The sequence below is a fragment of the Littorina saxatilis genome, linkage group LG2 (assembly GCF_037325665.1).
Source record: "Littorina saxatilis isolate snail1 linkage group LG2, US_GU_Lsax_2.0, whole genome shotgun sequence".
NCBI classification, from domain to species: Eukaryota; Metazoa; Mollusca; class Gastropoda; order Littorinimorpha; family Littorinidae; genus Littorina; species Littorina saxatilis.
The window spans coordinates 81,425,129-81,441,937 of NC_090246.1; the positions used below are offsets into that span (position 1 = coordinate 81,425,129).

Consider the following 16,809-nt stretch of genomic DNA (forward strand, 5'->3'; position numbering starts at 1 on the left):
GTATTTGAGTTGTTCTTCAGTACTGGTGACAGAAAGGGGGAAAAGTGGTCAAAATTCAAATCTCTAGTTTTGTTTTTGAAATATTGCTTTTCATAAAGCAGAAATACTGTAGTATCTGTTGTACATAAGAAAAAATCACTGGTTCACATGGTTCCTACATAATCTAACTTTTAAAGCTGGTTCTTGTGTGTCTGTGTGTATGTTTGTATGATGACGATAGGACCCGAAACGGCTGCACGGACTGAGACAGGAATTGCAGAGAATGTTCTTTGCCACTCGAGTCGTGTCATAAGGTACTTTTGGAATAGCAAATTTGAAAGGATTCTTCAAAAAACGGCGGAAAACATTATATACCCTGTGAGCTATCGAGGATCCTCCCCGTCTGGGCTGTCGAAACAATCATGGTCTTGTTAAAAGACGTTTTCAAATGCGGTTAACGGGGAGAGTACACTCGAAGCACATTTAGCGAAGTTATGTTGCCAAATCATCAAAGATCAACATTTCACTACACGGATCGATGCACACAGTCGAAATAGATGTGACTTTCACACGACCGAAGACTACTTACTAGCAGACTAGCAGACGACAAGATCTAAATATTTAGATCAGTGTAAGAGCAATCCGTTGAAGAACAGTTACTCCGCTTATTCGTCTTCAGTTAAGCTTATTTCCCCTGCCATAAGTTTCCTTGCAGATCTGCAGTCGCGTAGTGAAATGAACTAGTGTCATCGGAAGATTCTTCTCAGTCAATGATCAAAGCACAGTAAGTTCTATGCTGACAAAAGTCACTTTCGGACAACACGACGATTGACTTAATTTATGAGCCCAAAGGTAACAATATCGACAAGAATGTACGCTTTGACATTAAATGAAACATTCATAGACAGTTTCCAACTCACCAGATCTGCCAAAGAGCCGTCATTCGTGAAAAAAACGATGATTTTAATCAGACAGGTATCGGAAACAAGCCTTGGTCACCTGCGTTATTCCTTCCAAGGCGACGTGACGGCGCCACATTTGTTTGTTTATGGCTGTTTATCGCGAAACAACACAGTTGAAATTTGTGTGTAAAATACCACAAATTTGTGGTGAATCAGTTCGTCATCTGCGTTTCGATTGTAATTTAGTCAGATTGGAGTTACTTTGAATCGAAGGCGAGGGTAACCTGCGTTATTTGTGGGACATCGTGAACAAATTTGATTGCAATATTTTATACAGAAAGTAAATTTCAATGATTCTGGCTCAGACTTGTAGATCTGTTATGCAGTGTGTTGGTAGTGTATCTGCTTTTCTGCTATGAAGCTCATTTGGAGTGATACGCTGATCGAAGTGGGGTACCCTATGTGGGACATCAGCCGTATGCAGATTACGCCTCAGAACACTCTCGCATTTCACAAAGACAACAATAATTTGCAACATTTCAAGAACTGCATCAGTTTTATTAGATACTATTTTAACAACAACAGCACAAACACGACTATTATCAACAACACAGAACGGGAGGTAAGTCTTCAAAGACGCATCAAGTGTGCGTTCCCGTTTTTGGACGCCATTTTTGCTGGCATTTTCACAGTAAATCTTAATATTTCCATATCTATTGAATGAGTTTGGTATTTTCTTTGATTGTGCCGATTCTCCTATCTCTCTGGCATGTACTGGGTGCTTTGTGACCAGTTTCTCCCCTAGACTGTATTAAAAAATGCGTCCGTGTGAGCTGACCCCCACTTGTGACCAGTAGCAAAGAACAACTCATTTACAGTCTTTAAATAATGGGGTTTGAGGGGGGAATAAAGCACAGTGTGTACCGCGAGAATGAATTGTACACCTTAACATTCTGATTGTACACATTTTTAGCCTCATTTGTACACCAGGAAATTTTAGTGGTAATCAGGTCTGGTACATGCTTTCAATGTTTAGCCGGAGTCACTTTAATTCTGTGACGATGACACGTCTCATGTAACTGTTGACTTGTATGGACGACTTTTGATGACTGCTTTTTGACGACAGACTTGACTTGGCTCCGTTTGTGAATTTTATCGGTGATTTGCATGTTGCATTTTTATATTTTTCCTACATTCGTCTGTGAGTATTAAAGTGTCAGATAAATGCTGACTACTTAAAACGCATGTGCTCGTAAGTTATATTTCAGTGTGCATTATAATTGTGCAAAGGTTACATGCTATGATGTGTTACTTAACACTATTGAACAGTACCACAGTAAAAGAAAGCAAAAACAAAATGTGGGTTGAGTGTGTTTGTTTGTGTGTGTGTGCGTAAGGGTGTGTGTGTGTGTGTGAGAGAGAGAGAGAGAGAGAGAGAGAGAGAGAGAGAGAGAGAGAGTGCAAAAGCTGGTATGATGACCCCCCCCCCCCCCCCCCCCCCTACAAACCCACACATTCAATTCGTCACACTCCCACTCCTTCTCTCTCTCTCTCTCTCTCTCTCTCTCTCTCTCTCTCTCTCTCTCTCTCTCTCTCTCTCTCTCTCTCTCTCTCTCTCTCTCTCTCTCTCTCTCGTGCTATTTGTTCGATATGAACTTTGTGACCAAGTGGGAAAGTAACTTTACTCCAACCGCAAATGGAATGACAGGCCATTTGCTTGCCTGCTAGCCGGGCATAAGTAACGGTCAATTAGTTAGAGTGGAGACAAGTGTTAGATCGCCTGACGCTCGGCCTCCGAGCAAAAACCATTGCTCGTCAGTGAGAATGGATCGCTTGTTAGTACGGGCAGAACGACGTCGTTCAGACGTCGAAGCTGCGCGACACACCCTGTGAAAGTGATGCCATGTTGTGAAACATTTCATCACTTCTTCTCTCAAAGTGACGCAGAAGACAGATTGCCTGCAGAGAAATTCAAAGAGTAATTTGGCTGTAAGTTTTTCTGGTGACCACCTAGTCTTTGATTACGATTATTTACAAGTTTTTGGGGCCAAACTTTTGCACCGACTTAATTGAGCATTAGGCCAAATAAAAATATATGTTGGTTGTGGGTAACGTGACCAAAAAAGATAAGACACGGTAGGTCGGCTTTTATATTTTTATTTTTTTATTTAGTTGATTTTAAAGGAGGTTACTTCCCTTAGTCTCGGAATGGTTCGCAAAATGTGCCAAAAGTTTAGTTTTTTTGAGAAAAAAAAAGGGTTAGGGTCGGCGTGCAAAAATAGGGTCGGTCGGGTTACCCTAAACCAACATATATTTTTGTTTGGCCTTATCAATTTTACGTAGACTTCGAAGCTCATAGTTATATTCCCCATCCCTTCCGAACATCTAACCCACCACCGACCCCGTTAAATGATCTTGAGAGTACGAGTGCCCATGGCTGTTTTATGCGACCAACCACTTTACTGACAAGTATTAATACAGCCACCAGCCCCGCCCATTTTAGGAAAAATATAGGTTTTGCAATTCCAATAACGACCGGTCCCGATAATACGCTATAAAGACAGGGAGGTGGAATTGGATGGCACAGCCACTTGTCGCGGTTTGATGGCACGGCGGTCGTGGCTGCTAACGCTGGTCTGGCTCAAACCACAGTTACGTGGAGAGAGATTTGAGAAAGACCAGTTGCTTGGAGGAATAGGTGAGATTTCAGGCATTTTTAAACAAAATTGTTTCGGGTGTTTTGTTTGTCTGTTCGCTTGCTTGTTTGTTTGTTTGTCTGTGGATTGGTTGTTTGGTTCTTTATTCTTTTCTTTGTTCTTGTATTTTTCGTTTCTCTGTTTTTGCTGTCTGCTCGTTTGTCTGTTTGTCGGTCTGTATGTCCGAATGTTCTGTCTTGTTCTTGTTGTTTGTTTTTCTTGTCTATCTGTCCGTCTGTTTATTTGTTTTTGTGGTTGCTTCTTTGTTGATTTATTTTTTTACTCAAATTGTTTATTTTGATGTTTTTCTTCTCGTCATTCGTTCGTGCAGTTGTATAACTGTATATAATGTTGCACGTTTAATTTTGTTTAATTTCGTTCCGTGTGGTTTATAGCGTTATTTATTTCTTTGTGTATGCTGTTTTATTCACGTTTCTTGGTGGCAGGGATATGCAGGGTGTAAGCATGCCTAAGGGTGAAGTATCCTTGAGGGACGCGCGCACACACACACACAAACACACACACACACACACACACAAACACACACACACACACACACTCACACACACAAACACACACACACACACACGCATAAATAAAACAACAAGTCGCGTGCAGCGATATTAAAACATTTACTCAAGCTGTCGGAATCAAAGTAACAGATTAACACACCAAAAAACAGTCATCGCCAAGACTATATTAAGATAGTCTCGACTAACCACACCCAAAGACCGAGAAGGGTCACGCTCGTCTCCGCGTGACGTGCGAACGCAGTACTTACTTAACCTATTTTCTGTAATGCTGAGGACATTTTTAGAGTAAACATGACATATGTGTATATTTTTTAATTCAGGATAAATTGATGAATACAATGCAATCATTTTTGGCTCACGTAAGTGTAGCCTATGCGATGATAAACTTTGTCTGTCTGTGCGTGCGTGCGTGCGTGCGTGCGTGTGTGTGTGTGTGTGTGATAGAAACTTTAACATTTCCGAGTCTATGGATTACGTCAGTCTCGGTCAAAAGTGTTTGACGTGTGTGATAGAAACTATTTGAAGACGTCACATTATGACGTAAGAGGGTTAGACGTCACGCAAAGGAATTACTGAACGTCTCGGTCATTGTTATTGTGAGCGGGCCGAGACTACTTGGCAGATCCAGGGTCTCGCTTTCTTGCACAGTTTCACCTATGCTTACTGTGTGTGTGTGTGTGTGTGTGTGTGTGTGTGTGTGTGTGTGTGTGTGTGTGTGTGTGTGTGTGTGTGTGTGTGTGTGTATGTGTGACGGAGTGATTGAGTTTGTGTTACTGTTTGTCGATTTCTTACGTGAGCCTTGAAGGCTTCGCCTCTTGTTAAATCTGTTAGTAAAAATTCGACTTTAATGAGCAAACTAATGAACTAATCGTTACGCTTCCCAGCTAAAATGCAATCCCATAGTCCGGGCTTTGTCGAAGATTGCTTGACCAGAATTTCAATCAGTTTGATTGAAAAATGAGTGCGTGACAGTGCTGCCTTAACTTTCACAAAAAAGCCGGATGTGACGTCATCAAAGACATTTATCTAAAAAATGGAAAAAACAACAATCTGGGAATATCATACCCAGGAACTCTCATGTGAAACTTCATGAAGATCGGTCCGTTAGTTTTCTCGGAATCGCTTTATACACACACATACACACATACACACACCACGATCCTCGTCTCGATTCCCCCTCTATGTTAAAAAATTGAGTCAAAACTTGACTAAATGTAAAAAGGAGAAAAGGTAAATGGTTGCTTGGATGGTTGGATGGTTGGATGGGAGGGGGAGGGGCGGGGGGCAGCCAGCAAGTCTTTGAAAACACTGCTTTCTAATATGTATGACTTCAAGAAAACCAAAGCAATCGTGAACAAGTAAACAAAATTAATTGCCTATGACTACAGTCTGACATCAATTACAACCTACCACCAGCAAGTCTCAACTACAGTCAGCAACCACACATCTTGGCGACTTCCTCTTTGTGCCGACTTCCTCCCGAAGGCGACATCCTACTTTAGGACGTCTTACTCCCTCTTGTAGGCGACTTAATTCCTTCTGTAGGAGGACTTCATTATGTATGCGACTTTTTCCTTTGGCGACTTCTTACTCCCTCCTGTAGGCGACCTCCTTCTGTAGGCAATTTTCCCCTTTGACGACTTCAAATGCCCTTTTGTAGTCGACTCTTTCCTGAAGGCGACGTCCTCGACTCCTGAATGCGACTCTGTCCCTCATGTATGCGACGTTCTCCCGTAGGCGACTTTCTCCTATATGCGACTTCTTCTCCCACTTGTAGGCGTCTTCCTCCTTTATGCGACTTCTTCTCCCACTTGTAGGCGACTTCCTCCTATATGCGACTTCTTCTCCCACTTGTAGGCGTCTTCCTCCTTTATGCGACTTCTTCTCCCACTTGTAGGCGACTTACTCCTATATGCGACTTCTTCTCCCACTTGTAGGCGTCTTCCTCCTTTATGCGACTCCTTCTTCCAATTGTAGGCGACTTCCTCCTATATGCGACTTCTTCTCCCACTTGTAGGCGTCTTCCTCCTTTATGCGACTTCTTGTCCCACTTGTAGGCGACTTCCTCATATATGCGACTTCTTCTCCCACTTGTAGGCGTCTTCCTCCTTTATGCGACTTCTTCTCCCACTTGTAGGCGTCTTCCTCCTTTATGCGACTTCTTCTCCCACTCGTAGGCGTCTTAATCCTATATGCGACTTCTTCTCCCACTCGTAGGCGACTTCCTCCTATATGCGACTTCTTCTCCCACTTGTAGGAGTCTTCCTCCTTTATGCGACTCCTTCTCCCACGTGTAGGCGACTTCCTCCTATATGCGACTTCTTCTCCCACTTGTAGGCGTATACCGGCACGGTTGGCCTCGTGGTAAGGCGTCCGCCCCGTGATCGGGAGGTCGTGGGTTCGAACCCCGGCCGGGCCATACCTAAGACTTTAAAATTGGCAATCTAGTGGCTGCTCCGCCTGGCGTCTGGCATTATGGGGTTAGTGCTAGGACTGGTTGGTCCGGTGTCAGAATAATGTGACTGGGTGAGACATGAAGCCTGTGCTGCGACTTCTGTCTTGTGTGTGGCGCACGTTATATGTCAAAGCAGCACCGCCCTGATATGGCCCTTCGTGGTCGGCTGGGCGTTAAGCAAACAAACAAACAAACTTGTAGGCGTCTTCCTCCTATATGCGACTTCTTCTCCCACTTGTAGGCGATTTCCTCATTTAGGAGCGACATCGGTGGGTCTGTGTACGCGACGTCCCCCTGTAGGCGACTTCTTCCCGAAGTACATTTTCTTCTCCCTCCTGTAGGCGACTTCATCTTTTGGCGTTTTCTTCAGGAGGCACATCTTTTCTGACAAGCACATGCAACAGTTTCGCCGGTTTCTTGGAACATTCACTTGATCCGACGACAAAGGGCCAAACTATGAACTCTTCCTTTGGAGGAGGAATTAATCTGACAAGCATGAGCAACGCTTTCAACATTTCTTCGGGGCGTACTTCGTTCATGGGTAACACCAGTTACACTGTCACCGCCTTCTCGGAGCATACAGTTGATCCGACCACAACGAACACTACTCTTAACAGCTCCTTCATTGGAACTGCGAGTCTGACCAGCACGAAGAACCCCCTCAACGATACCATCAGAGATGACCTCACCGCGAAGAAATACGACACGGTTTACCTGGCTGACGACGATAGCCTGGAGCTCATCCCGGAATTTATCGCGGCCAACTACGTGGACTACATCTACGCCCCGCTATGTGCGACCCTGGGCATAATCGGGAACGTGCTTGCCTTCTGGGTGCTAGTACGCGCTCGCTACAAGAGCAGCACCTATGTCTACATGGCTTCGCTGTCCGTGTCGGACACCATTGTGCAGGTGATTTGGTTTTTGTTGTTGTTGTTTGTTTGTCAAATACAGTGGTTAAAAATGACAGACACGGCCAATTTAGACCAAACAAATTCAGCACAGGACATGTTACACCATTTAGAAACGACGAGCATGACGTGACACAGGCGCTAGCCTGTACTTAATAAGGCGAAGTCGACTATGCCAAGTTTACTTCGCGAAGCTTGCTGCACGAAGCATTAGCACTGAGTTTTCGGTAAAAAGATTTCGCGAAGTCGACTTCGGGCTTAATTAAGGACAGGCTTTATGTGTTTGTGTTTCTCTTGTTCAAGCCATTTTTAAAAATTAGTTATGCATGAACCAGTATTTTGACTTGTCCTTTTAGACATCAGCGCTGTGTCCCTTTACTGAGTTACTTTAGGTTAAGATACTTCACTACCTGTCTATTAATTCTGAATTCATTTTTAAACTGTTTCTGGACTAGGGAATAAAGAAATATTAGTCTAAAGAATGCTTATTTTCTAAATAGTTTATATGTTAAAGCGTTTGATTAACTCGTCGTAACTGAAACTGGTACCCAAACATCTCATTCAAAGTATTCCTGGGGGCTCCTGTTACTCAAAACACCCCACCCAAACCCCAGACTGAAGTAATGACCCCTATGATTTTGAGGTCAAAAACTAGGTCAAAAACTAAGTACTCAGATTCATTCCTGCTCTGTTCTTTTCTCCAAATTAAAAAGTCGTGAATAAATAAATCAAGAACAAGACCGATTCTTGTGGATTTTTCGTTTTTGTTTGTAATCAAACTTTCCAAAAACGTAACTATCTTGGTCTATGATTCTGGATTTCGACAGCTAGCAGTCGAATGTTATCTATTTCGATTTGTTTTGTTTTTTCTCTGTCCCGCACAGATCGTGAACATCCTCTTCCTGGTGCGCAAGTTTCCAGGTCACGAGACGATGACACACGGCACGTGCGGCCTTGTCTTCTTTCTGCTCTACTTTTCCATCCACTACAACGTGGTTGTCATGGTAACGATGACCGTGGAGCGGTGGGTAGCCATCACCTTCCCTCTGAGGGCCGCCCTGTGGTTCTCGGTCAAGCGAGCTCGCGTGGTGGTCATCGTGGAGGCTGTGCTGGTCATTGGGCTGGACATGCAGCATCTCTTTCTACGGTGTGTATGTCTGGAAGGTCGTGCTGGTGTGTGGATATTGCCAGATCTGTTCATTCTTGAATGGAAACTGGTTTTGTTAGATTCGTGTCACTATTTTGCCACCTTATTTGTTTTTCTCTGAATCAATTAGACATCAACTGCCTAATAGTAGCCTATATACCTCCCCCCTCCACCGGCTCTTCCAAAACGCTGTCGTGCTGCCAGCTTCGAGAATTCAACTTCTGTGAGGCCTATCGAAGAATCACATATTGAACTGGCCAATTCCTAATCCTTTACTGGGACACAAGCACACAACCCGGCATTATACAACAAGCATGAACCTTGACACGCACACAAACCGTATCTCTCACCTAGATGCGGCATTCCTTTATTAAGCCTGAAGTGGACTTCGCGAAGTCTTTTTACCCAAAAATTAGAGCCATGGCTTCGTGCAGCGAGCTTTGTGAAGTGGACTTCGCGAAGTCTTTTTACCCAAAAATTAGAGCCATGGCTTCGTGCAGCGAGCTTTGTGAAGTGGACTTCGCGAAGTCTTTTTACCCAAAAATTAGAGCCATGGCTTCGTGCAGAGAGCTTTGTGAAGTGGACTTCGCGAAGTCTTTTTACCCAAAAATTAGAGCCATGGCTTCGTGCAGCGAGCTTTGTGAAGTGGACTTCGCGAAGTCTTTTTACCCAAAAATTAGAGCCATGGCTTCGTGCAGCGAGCTTTGTGAAGTGGACTTCGCGAAGTCTTTTTACCCAAAAATTAGAGCCATGGCTTCGTGCAGCGAGCTTTGTGAAGTGGACTTCGCGAAGTCTTTTTACCCAAAAATTAGAGCCATGGCTTCGTGCAGCGAGCTTTGTGAAGTGGACATCGCGAAGTGGACTTCACCCAATAAATATTAGGATTAAGTCGAAGCACAAGACCAAGTCTGCCGTGTGCTGACAAAACCGAGTAAGTCCACTGAAGCTAGTTCTGAGATAAACGACTTTTTCTGTTTTATTACATTTCTCAAAAGTGACGATTAGCTTGATCAACCTACAGAGATAATAAGATAAATAGCATTAATGTACGTTTACAACCCGAGTTTGATAATGATCTGATGGATGGTTTTTGTTTTGTTGGGCATTTTGTGGACTTACTTGGTTTTGTCACTTTTTTCCATTATATCAGATCTAAAAAATTTGACAGATCTAAGCAAGTGGACTTACTTGGTTTTGTCAAAACATTTGGAAGAAAAAGTAATGCTTTTTTTGAGGATGAAAGTCGCTTGTTCATTTCAATGCGTTATTCTCTCAGGTGCCAGGAGAAACGTTCCGTATAACTCTCGCTTACTCTATTACACATGTCGTGTGCACATTAGAGCGCTTACTTCCCTTTGCTTATTTGATCTCTAAACAACGCTCTGGCTCTGGCTCTGGCTCTGGCTCACAGATACTTTCGAAGCGAACCTGTAACAATGTGTGCGTTTGTGTGTTTGTTCTGATTAAAACCAGTCTTGATCTAAGGACTATGTCCAGTCAAGAATAAAAGCTGGTTCTTGTGTATGACTGTGTACGTGAGTGTTAGTTTGAGTGCCTTGGAGAATGATGAGCATATCAGATTGCGGTGATTTGCTAAAATACATATTATTCACGTACAATTTTTTAAGCTACACAGCATGTTTTTTTGTTCAGGTAATGTTTTGTTGTTGTAAGTTTGGGTGGTTCGGTTACTACTATAGTTACAGCCTTAAATCACATTATTTGAAATTCAAATCAAACACTATTTACCCGGGTTTGATGTCTTAAAAATCGTTTCTTGAAATTGTTATTAAGAAATATTTCTGGACATTAAAATGCTAGCACAGGCACGAAAGTGATTTTATTGCAGGTGTCAATGTTTCCTGAATTTATTTATAGATGTGTTACGTTTGAATTGATATTAAGCAATTCAGGTGCCGTGTGGACATGGTACGGAAACATTCACTGTCCCGATTGACGGGTTTTAACAGCGAGGACGCAATTTTTGTGAAGGCGTTCTTCTTCTTCTTTTGCGTTCGTGGGCTGAAGCTCCCACGTACACGTGTGCTTTTGCACGAGTGGATTTGTACGTGGATGACCGTTTTTACAAAACCATTTAGGCAGCCATACGCCGTTTTCGGTGAAAGCATGCTGGGTATTTTCGTGTTTCTATAACCCACCGAACTCTGCTTTGGACTGCACGATCTTTTCCGTGCGCATTTAATTTGGTCTTGTGCTTGCGTGTACACACGAAGGGTGATAAGGCACCAGCAGGCCTGCACGTAAGTTGACCTGGGATATCGGAAAAATCTTCACCTTAATTATCCGTCAGGTGCGGCCGGGATTCGAACCCACGACCTTCCGCTTTGGTAAGTCTTTTTTTTTCAAAATGATATTTTTTGTTCATCAAAAAGAAGAAATCAATGCGCATCTTGTGTGCTAATTTCTACTTTTTAGAGTGCTTAGATAAGCAGATATGAACAAGTAAGTCCACAACCAAAAACAACTTTTTAAGTGTGCATGAATGTTTTGACAAAACCAAGTAAGTCCAAGGGGTTCCCAATTTTCCTATAATGATAGTTTTAAAATTCTTGTCAGACGACCCATACAGAAAATACGTCATTTTAAGTTTAGAACTCACAAATGACGTCATTTAAAGTTTAGAACACACAAATGACCTCTTTCGATAAGGCGAGACATAATGACGTCACCTTATGACGTTTTATTTTAAACATTTTTCTTCTCTATCAATATATAATTCACCTGACGATCCTTGTCTCTCTCTCTCTCTCCCTCCCTCTATCCCTCCCTATCTCTCTCTTTTCCTCCCTCCATCTCTCTTTCTATCCCTCCCTACCTCTCCCTCTTACTCTCTTCCTCCCTCCCTAATTCCTCTTTCCCTTTATTTCTCTCTCTCCCTCCATCCCCCCCCCCCCCGCCCCCCCCCCCCCCCCCCCCCCCCCCCGTCGACCCTGATTTCTTTCCCCTCTCTCACTCTCTCCCTGTTTAGTCTCTCTCTCGTTCTCTCTCTCTCTCTCTCTCTCTCCCTGTTTAGTCTCTCTCTCTCTCTCTCTCTCTCTCTCTCTCTCTCTCTCTCTCTCTCTCTCTCTCTCTCTCTCTCTCTCTCTCTCTCTCTCTCTCCATCTTGTGCAAATTCGTAATGTTAACGTTATTTTCACTGTTTTGTCATTTATCTTGACAACACTTCTTCTTTAGCAGCCATGCTTGCACCAAAACTAGCACCCCTACTAACAAGTAAAATGCCGCAAGAATATTCGGATTGACTTTGACGTCATACTGGCAAAAACATTGCATTCTGATTGGTTATAGCGTCATAAAGGTTCTTGTGATTGGTGGATGGACTTACTTGGTTTTACCAGCAAATTGACATGTAATTTTTTTTGAGAAATGTTTGAAGTTGTGGACTTACTTTTCTATATCTCCTTATCTATTTATTTTACAAAGTCAAAATTTACACACAGGCTGCTTCTTGATTTTTTAGTTTTGATGAACAAAAAGATATAATTTTTGGGAAAAAATGGACTTACTCGGTTTTGTCAGCACATGGCAGATGTACTTTAAACAGTTTTTAAGGTGTGGACTTACTTTTTAATATCTCCTTATCTATTTATTTCACAAAGTCACAATTTACACATGAGGTGCGCCTTAATTTCTAAGCTTTGATGAACAAAAAATATCATTTTTGAAAAAAATGGACTTACTCGGTTTTGTCAGCACACGGCAGAAGTACCCACAGAAAAAGTCCTGTTATCCATGTCAGAGTTTGGTGGGTTATAGAAACACGAAAATACCAAGCAATCATCCTCCAAAATGGTGTATGGCTGCCTAAATGGCGGGGTAAAAACAGTCATACACGAACATTAAACATGAGTGTACGTGGGAGTTTAAGAAGAAGAACGTATGCAATCTAACATTATCAACATAATCCCTTGAACAAGTTGAAGCTACGATGACAAATAAGTCTTAAGAATAAATTATCTCGTTATTGCAGAGGCATGGTGTACGATGAGATTGCTGGTGGGTATTTCTGCGTGCCGAGAGGAGACAGGACGACGTTCTACCTGTTCAAGGTGTGGCCATGGGTGGACGCTTTCATCTACTGCTATGCCCCTCTCGCCTGTCTCGTCGTCTTTAATATCCTCATCGTCAGGCAGGTAACGGACAGACACTATGCTTTTTTTGTTTGTTGACAAAATAGGACATTTTACACAGATCGACACAGTCATTGTTCCTCCAAGACCTTGCCAGCGACGTGACCAGTGAATGTCAATATCTGTGAAAAATGTCCTATTTTGGTCAAAAAATCAAATAACAGTTATGTTTTGATCAAGTTAAGTTAGAATTTCTGTTATGTTGTACCAGATAACGCACACACATTTATTTGCACTCTTTTGTAGTCAAGGCCAGCCTTCTAAATAAGGGTTTCAGTCAGACTCTGACGACGCATGGCTCAAAGGTTGGAAATACAATGTTCAATCGACACACATTGATTGATGTTGCATTCCGTTGTTAGCATATAAAACCTTGTTGGGTGAGTTCAACTGTCAGCATTATATTGTGGTCTTGCGACATGGCATAATGACTGAAATCTTATATAAAGTCAAACACAAACCACTCACAGCAGACATTTTGGTTTCGACTTTAAAAGAATAAACACTGCAAGAATAATGCTACACAAACATAGAATTGCTTCATAGTCAGGTCGACATTACTGCTCGGCTACTTCAAATACCCAAGAGAGGAACAAGTAACACGGTGGCACGTTTTGGAACACAACAGCAGTAACAGTGCTTGCAGAAAGAGTGACACAAAACTGTAGGGGAAGGTTGCCTAAAATGGACCACTTTTTGCTTCATGCTGATAACTATAGCTTGTTTTCTTGGAAAGAAGTTTCATTTTGTGTTTGGTAGTCCTTCTCTTTTAAGTTAACCGTCAGGCCAAATTAGAGCGAATTAGCTTTGATAGACATTCAGCAAAAATTAGATACAGAAAAAATCACAAAGGGTCCATATTAGGAGCCTGGGCGCCTAATACGGACCAGTGAATAGGCCTTCACGAATCACTGTAAAAAGCCCCCTATACTTTAAAATAATATGATACAACTTAGTGGGCAAGTCAAACTTATTCAAATATGCTTTAGATTTGTCTGTTTCGGTTTGACGAAAACGTTATGTGAAGCACAATAGGAAACTAAAGAACTTATCAAAAACTGAGAGAAAACAAATGAAATTATCAACTTCCATGAAAAGAAGACTTTTTGCTTTATTTGTTTGAAAGCTCGAGGGCTAGTTAAAGGTAATTTTTAGCGAGCTTTCTAATGAATTAATGAAACCAGCCTTTAGCTTTTATTTTATTTTATTTGTTGAAGGTGGTCCATATTAGGGGACATACAAATGTTATGACATTTTGCAATTATTTTGTGTTTGCAGTAGAAACTCGGGGTCAACACTGCTAAAATGTAACAAATGTAGTCTTAGCTTTGATATAAATAGCAATTTTTGTGTGATAACAGCTTTGGCTGTGGACAGAAACTAGTACGTTTAGACTGAACGTTGCCAAAAGTGTTTTTAAAAAAAGGGGGGAGGGGGGAGCCTAACTATTTTGTGGTTTGTGTTTCTGCAGCTGGTTTTACATGTGAAAGTTATCCAGAGAGGGTAAATACAGCGAATGGAATTGTTTTGAGCACTCTAGCACCGTTAGTTTGTCAGAACAGAAGGTGGTCCATATTAGGTGCCGGTCCATATTAGGCAACCTTCCACTACATGTGTAAATAATCGCAAAGAGGTAAATATCAGTTAAACCTACTGAAGACGGCACAAAACCACTCAGAAAAGTCTCTAAATATTTCAGGTCAGAAAAAAGCAAGAAAGGTAAACGTTTAATTCAGACAAACAACACTTTTTCTTTTCTTTTTTTAATATCAGGTCAGATTATCACGCAACTTCCAGTCCACAAGCAACCCAGCAGTAGCATCAGGCACCTCCACCAGTCAGGTCAAATCGCCCAAAATGACGGACAAGGAGGCTCAACTGACCCGCATGCTGCTACTGGTCACCACAGCTTTCCTCGTCTTCGTCAGTCCCATGGCGGTCATCATCGTGGTGGAGAGATACCACTGGATACCGGACACTGCTCGGGGGAAGGCCCAGTATCACCTGGTCCGGACCGTCTTCAACAACTTGGACTACACCAACCACGCTCTCAATTTTCTCCTCTACTGTCTTTCGGGGCAGAGATTTCGCCGGGAGCTTCGTCAGACATTTTCTTGTGTGTGCACCGGAAGTGGCGGGATAAATTCTACTTCCGCTTCCGGGAGAGAGTTTCGTCGCGGAGTGAGCATGACGAGTTTACCGGGTGCGAATTCTTGTACCGAGCTTTCCACCGAGAATGCTTATATGTAAGAAAGATGTATTTCTTCCTTTGTCTTCTTGATTGTTGTTTGGTTGAATATTGTGTTGTGCAAATACAACAAGTCGCGTAAGGCGAAATTACTACATTTAGTCAAGCTGTGGAACTCACAGAATGAAACTGAACGTAGTCCGCCGCTAGTGCAAAAGGCAGTGAAAGTGACGAGCCTGTTTGGCGCGGTAGCGATTGTGCTGTGCTTTACTGTACCTCTCTTGGTTACTTTCTGAGCGTGTTTGTAATCCAAACATATCATATCTATATGTTTTTGGAATCAGGAACCGACAAGGAATAAGTTGAAATAGTTTTTAAAACGATTTCGGAAATTTGATTTTGATCATAATTTTTATATTTTTAATTTTCAGAGCTTGTTTTTAATCCAAATATAACATATGTATATGTTTTTGGAATCAGAAAATGACGAAGAATAAGATGAAATTGTTTTTGGATCGTTTAATAAAAAAAATAATTTTAATTAGAAGTTTCCGATTTTTAATGACCAAACTCACTCATTAGTTTTTAAGCCACCAACCTGAAATGCAATACCAAATCCCGGCCTTCGTCGAAGATTGCTTTGCCCAAATTTCAATCAATTTAATTGAAAAATGAGGGTGTGACAGTGCCGCCTCACCTTTTACAAAAAGCCGGATATGACGTCATCAAAGGTATTTATCGAAAAAAAGAAAACACGTCCGGAGATATCATACCCAGGAACTCTCATGTCAAATTTCATAAAGATCGCCCCAGTAGTTTAGTCTGAATCGCTCTACACACACACACACACACACACACACACACACACACACACACACACACACACACACACACACACACACACACACACACACACACACACCACGACCCTCGTCTCGATTCTCCCCTCTATGTTAAAACATTTAGTCATAACTTGACTAAATGTAAAAAGTGGAACTCCAAAAGATCTTGACGTTTAGAAGAAACCGTCAGTCACCGTCACAACCCCCCCCCCCCCCCCCCCCCACACACACACACACACACACACACACACACACACACACACACACACACACACACACACACTGACAGACTCACACACTGACAGACGCACACACATTCACACCCGCGCCCTTAACAGTGGGCCTCTCTGTAATTGATGTTTGAACAACATTCTGACTTCATAAAACGTTCACAAAGCTACGATTTCAAGTTGACATGCGAACTATGGATTGACGTGCCGGTAGCCTATATAGATGTGCTTTATGGAATATTTGTAGATGAGGAAAGATCGATGTTTGTTTTCACAAACTGTGCAAGGAACATTATAACAAAACAAACAAATAAACCAGCAGGTAAATAAATAAAGGCACATTTCAAATACTGTTAGCAGCAAAATATTTCAAACAAACCTCATACCTGGGTTTTAAATGGCTGTCCTGGCTAAAAGAAAATACCTACAAGTCAAGATGGTTGTAATGTCTTTGTATTTTGTGTCAACAATGCAATGTATTGTGTGTGTTTGGTTTTTTTTGGGACCCAATACTAAACTTACTGTTGTCTTTCTGTGGAGCTGTGATCGTTGTTCTTCTATATTATTCCACACTGGTATCTTTGGAAAATGTTCATCGACTGTTGTGAATGTGTGGCCAGTTTTAGACTCGTTCAAATAAAAACGAAAGAAACAAAACAATGAAACAATAAAACAAAGTAACCGGTATGTGCGTTTCTTTCATGCTGTTCTTTGATGTATTATGTGTCTGCGGTTTTTATTTTATTTATTGTTTGGTGTGGGTTCTGATTGTCTC

The 16,809-nt window shown here is 42.0% G+C and overlaps 1 protein-coding gene across 1 annotated transcript; it reads left to right on the forward strand.

Annotated features, from left to right (window-relative positions):
• Positions 1 to 7,060: 7,060 nt before the first annotated feature.
• LOC138954480 (mu-type opioid receptor-like) lies at positions 7,061 to 15,024 on the forward strand. Its single transcript, XM_070326319.1, has 4 exons — positions 7,061 to 7,477; positions 8,361 to 8,623; positions 12,615 to 12,777; positions 14,548 to 15,024. The coding sequence occupies exons 1-4, from the start codon at positions 7,061 to 7,063 to the stop codon at positions 15,022 to 15,024; spliced, it is 1,320 nt and encodes a 439-aa protein (XP_070182420.1).
• The last annotated feature ends 1,785 nt before the right edge of the window (positions 15,025 to 16,809 follow it).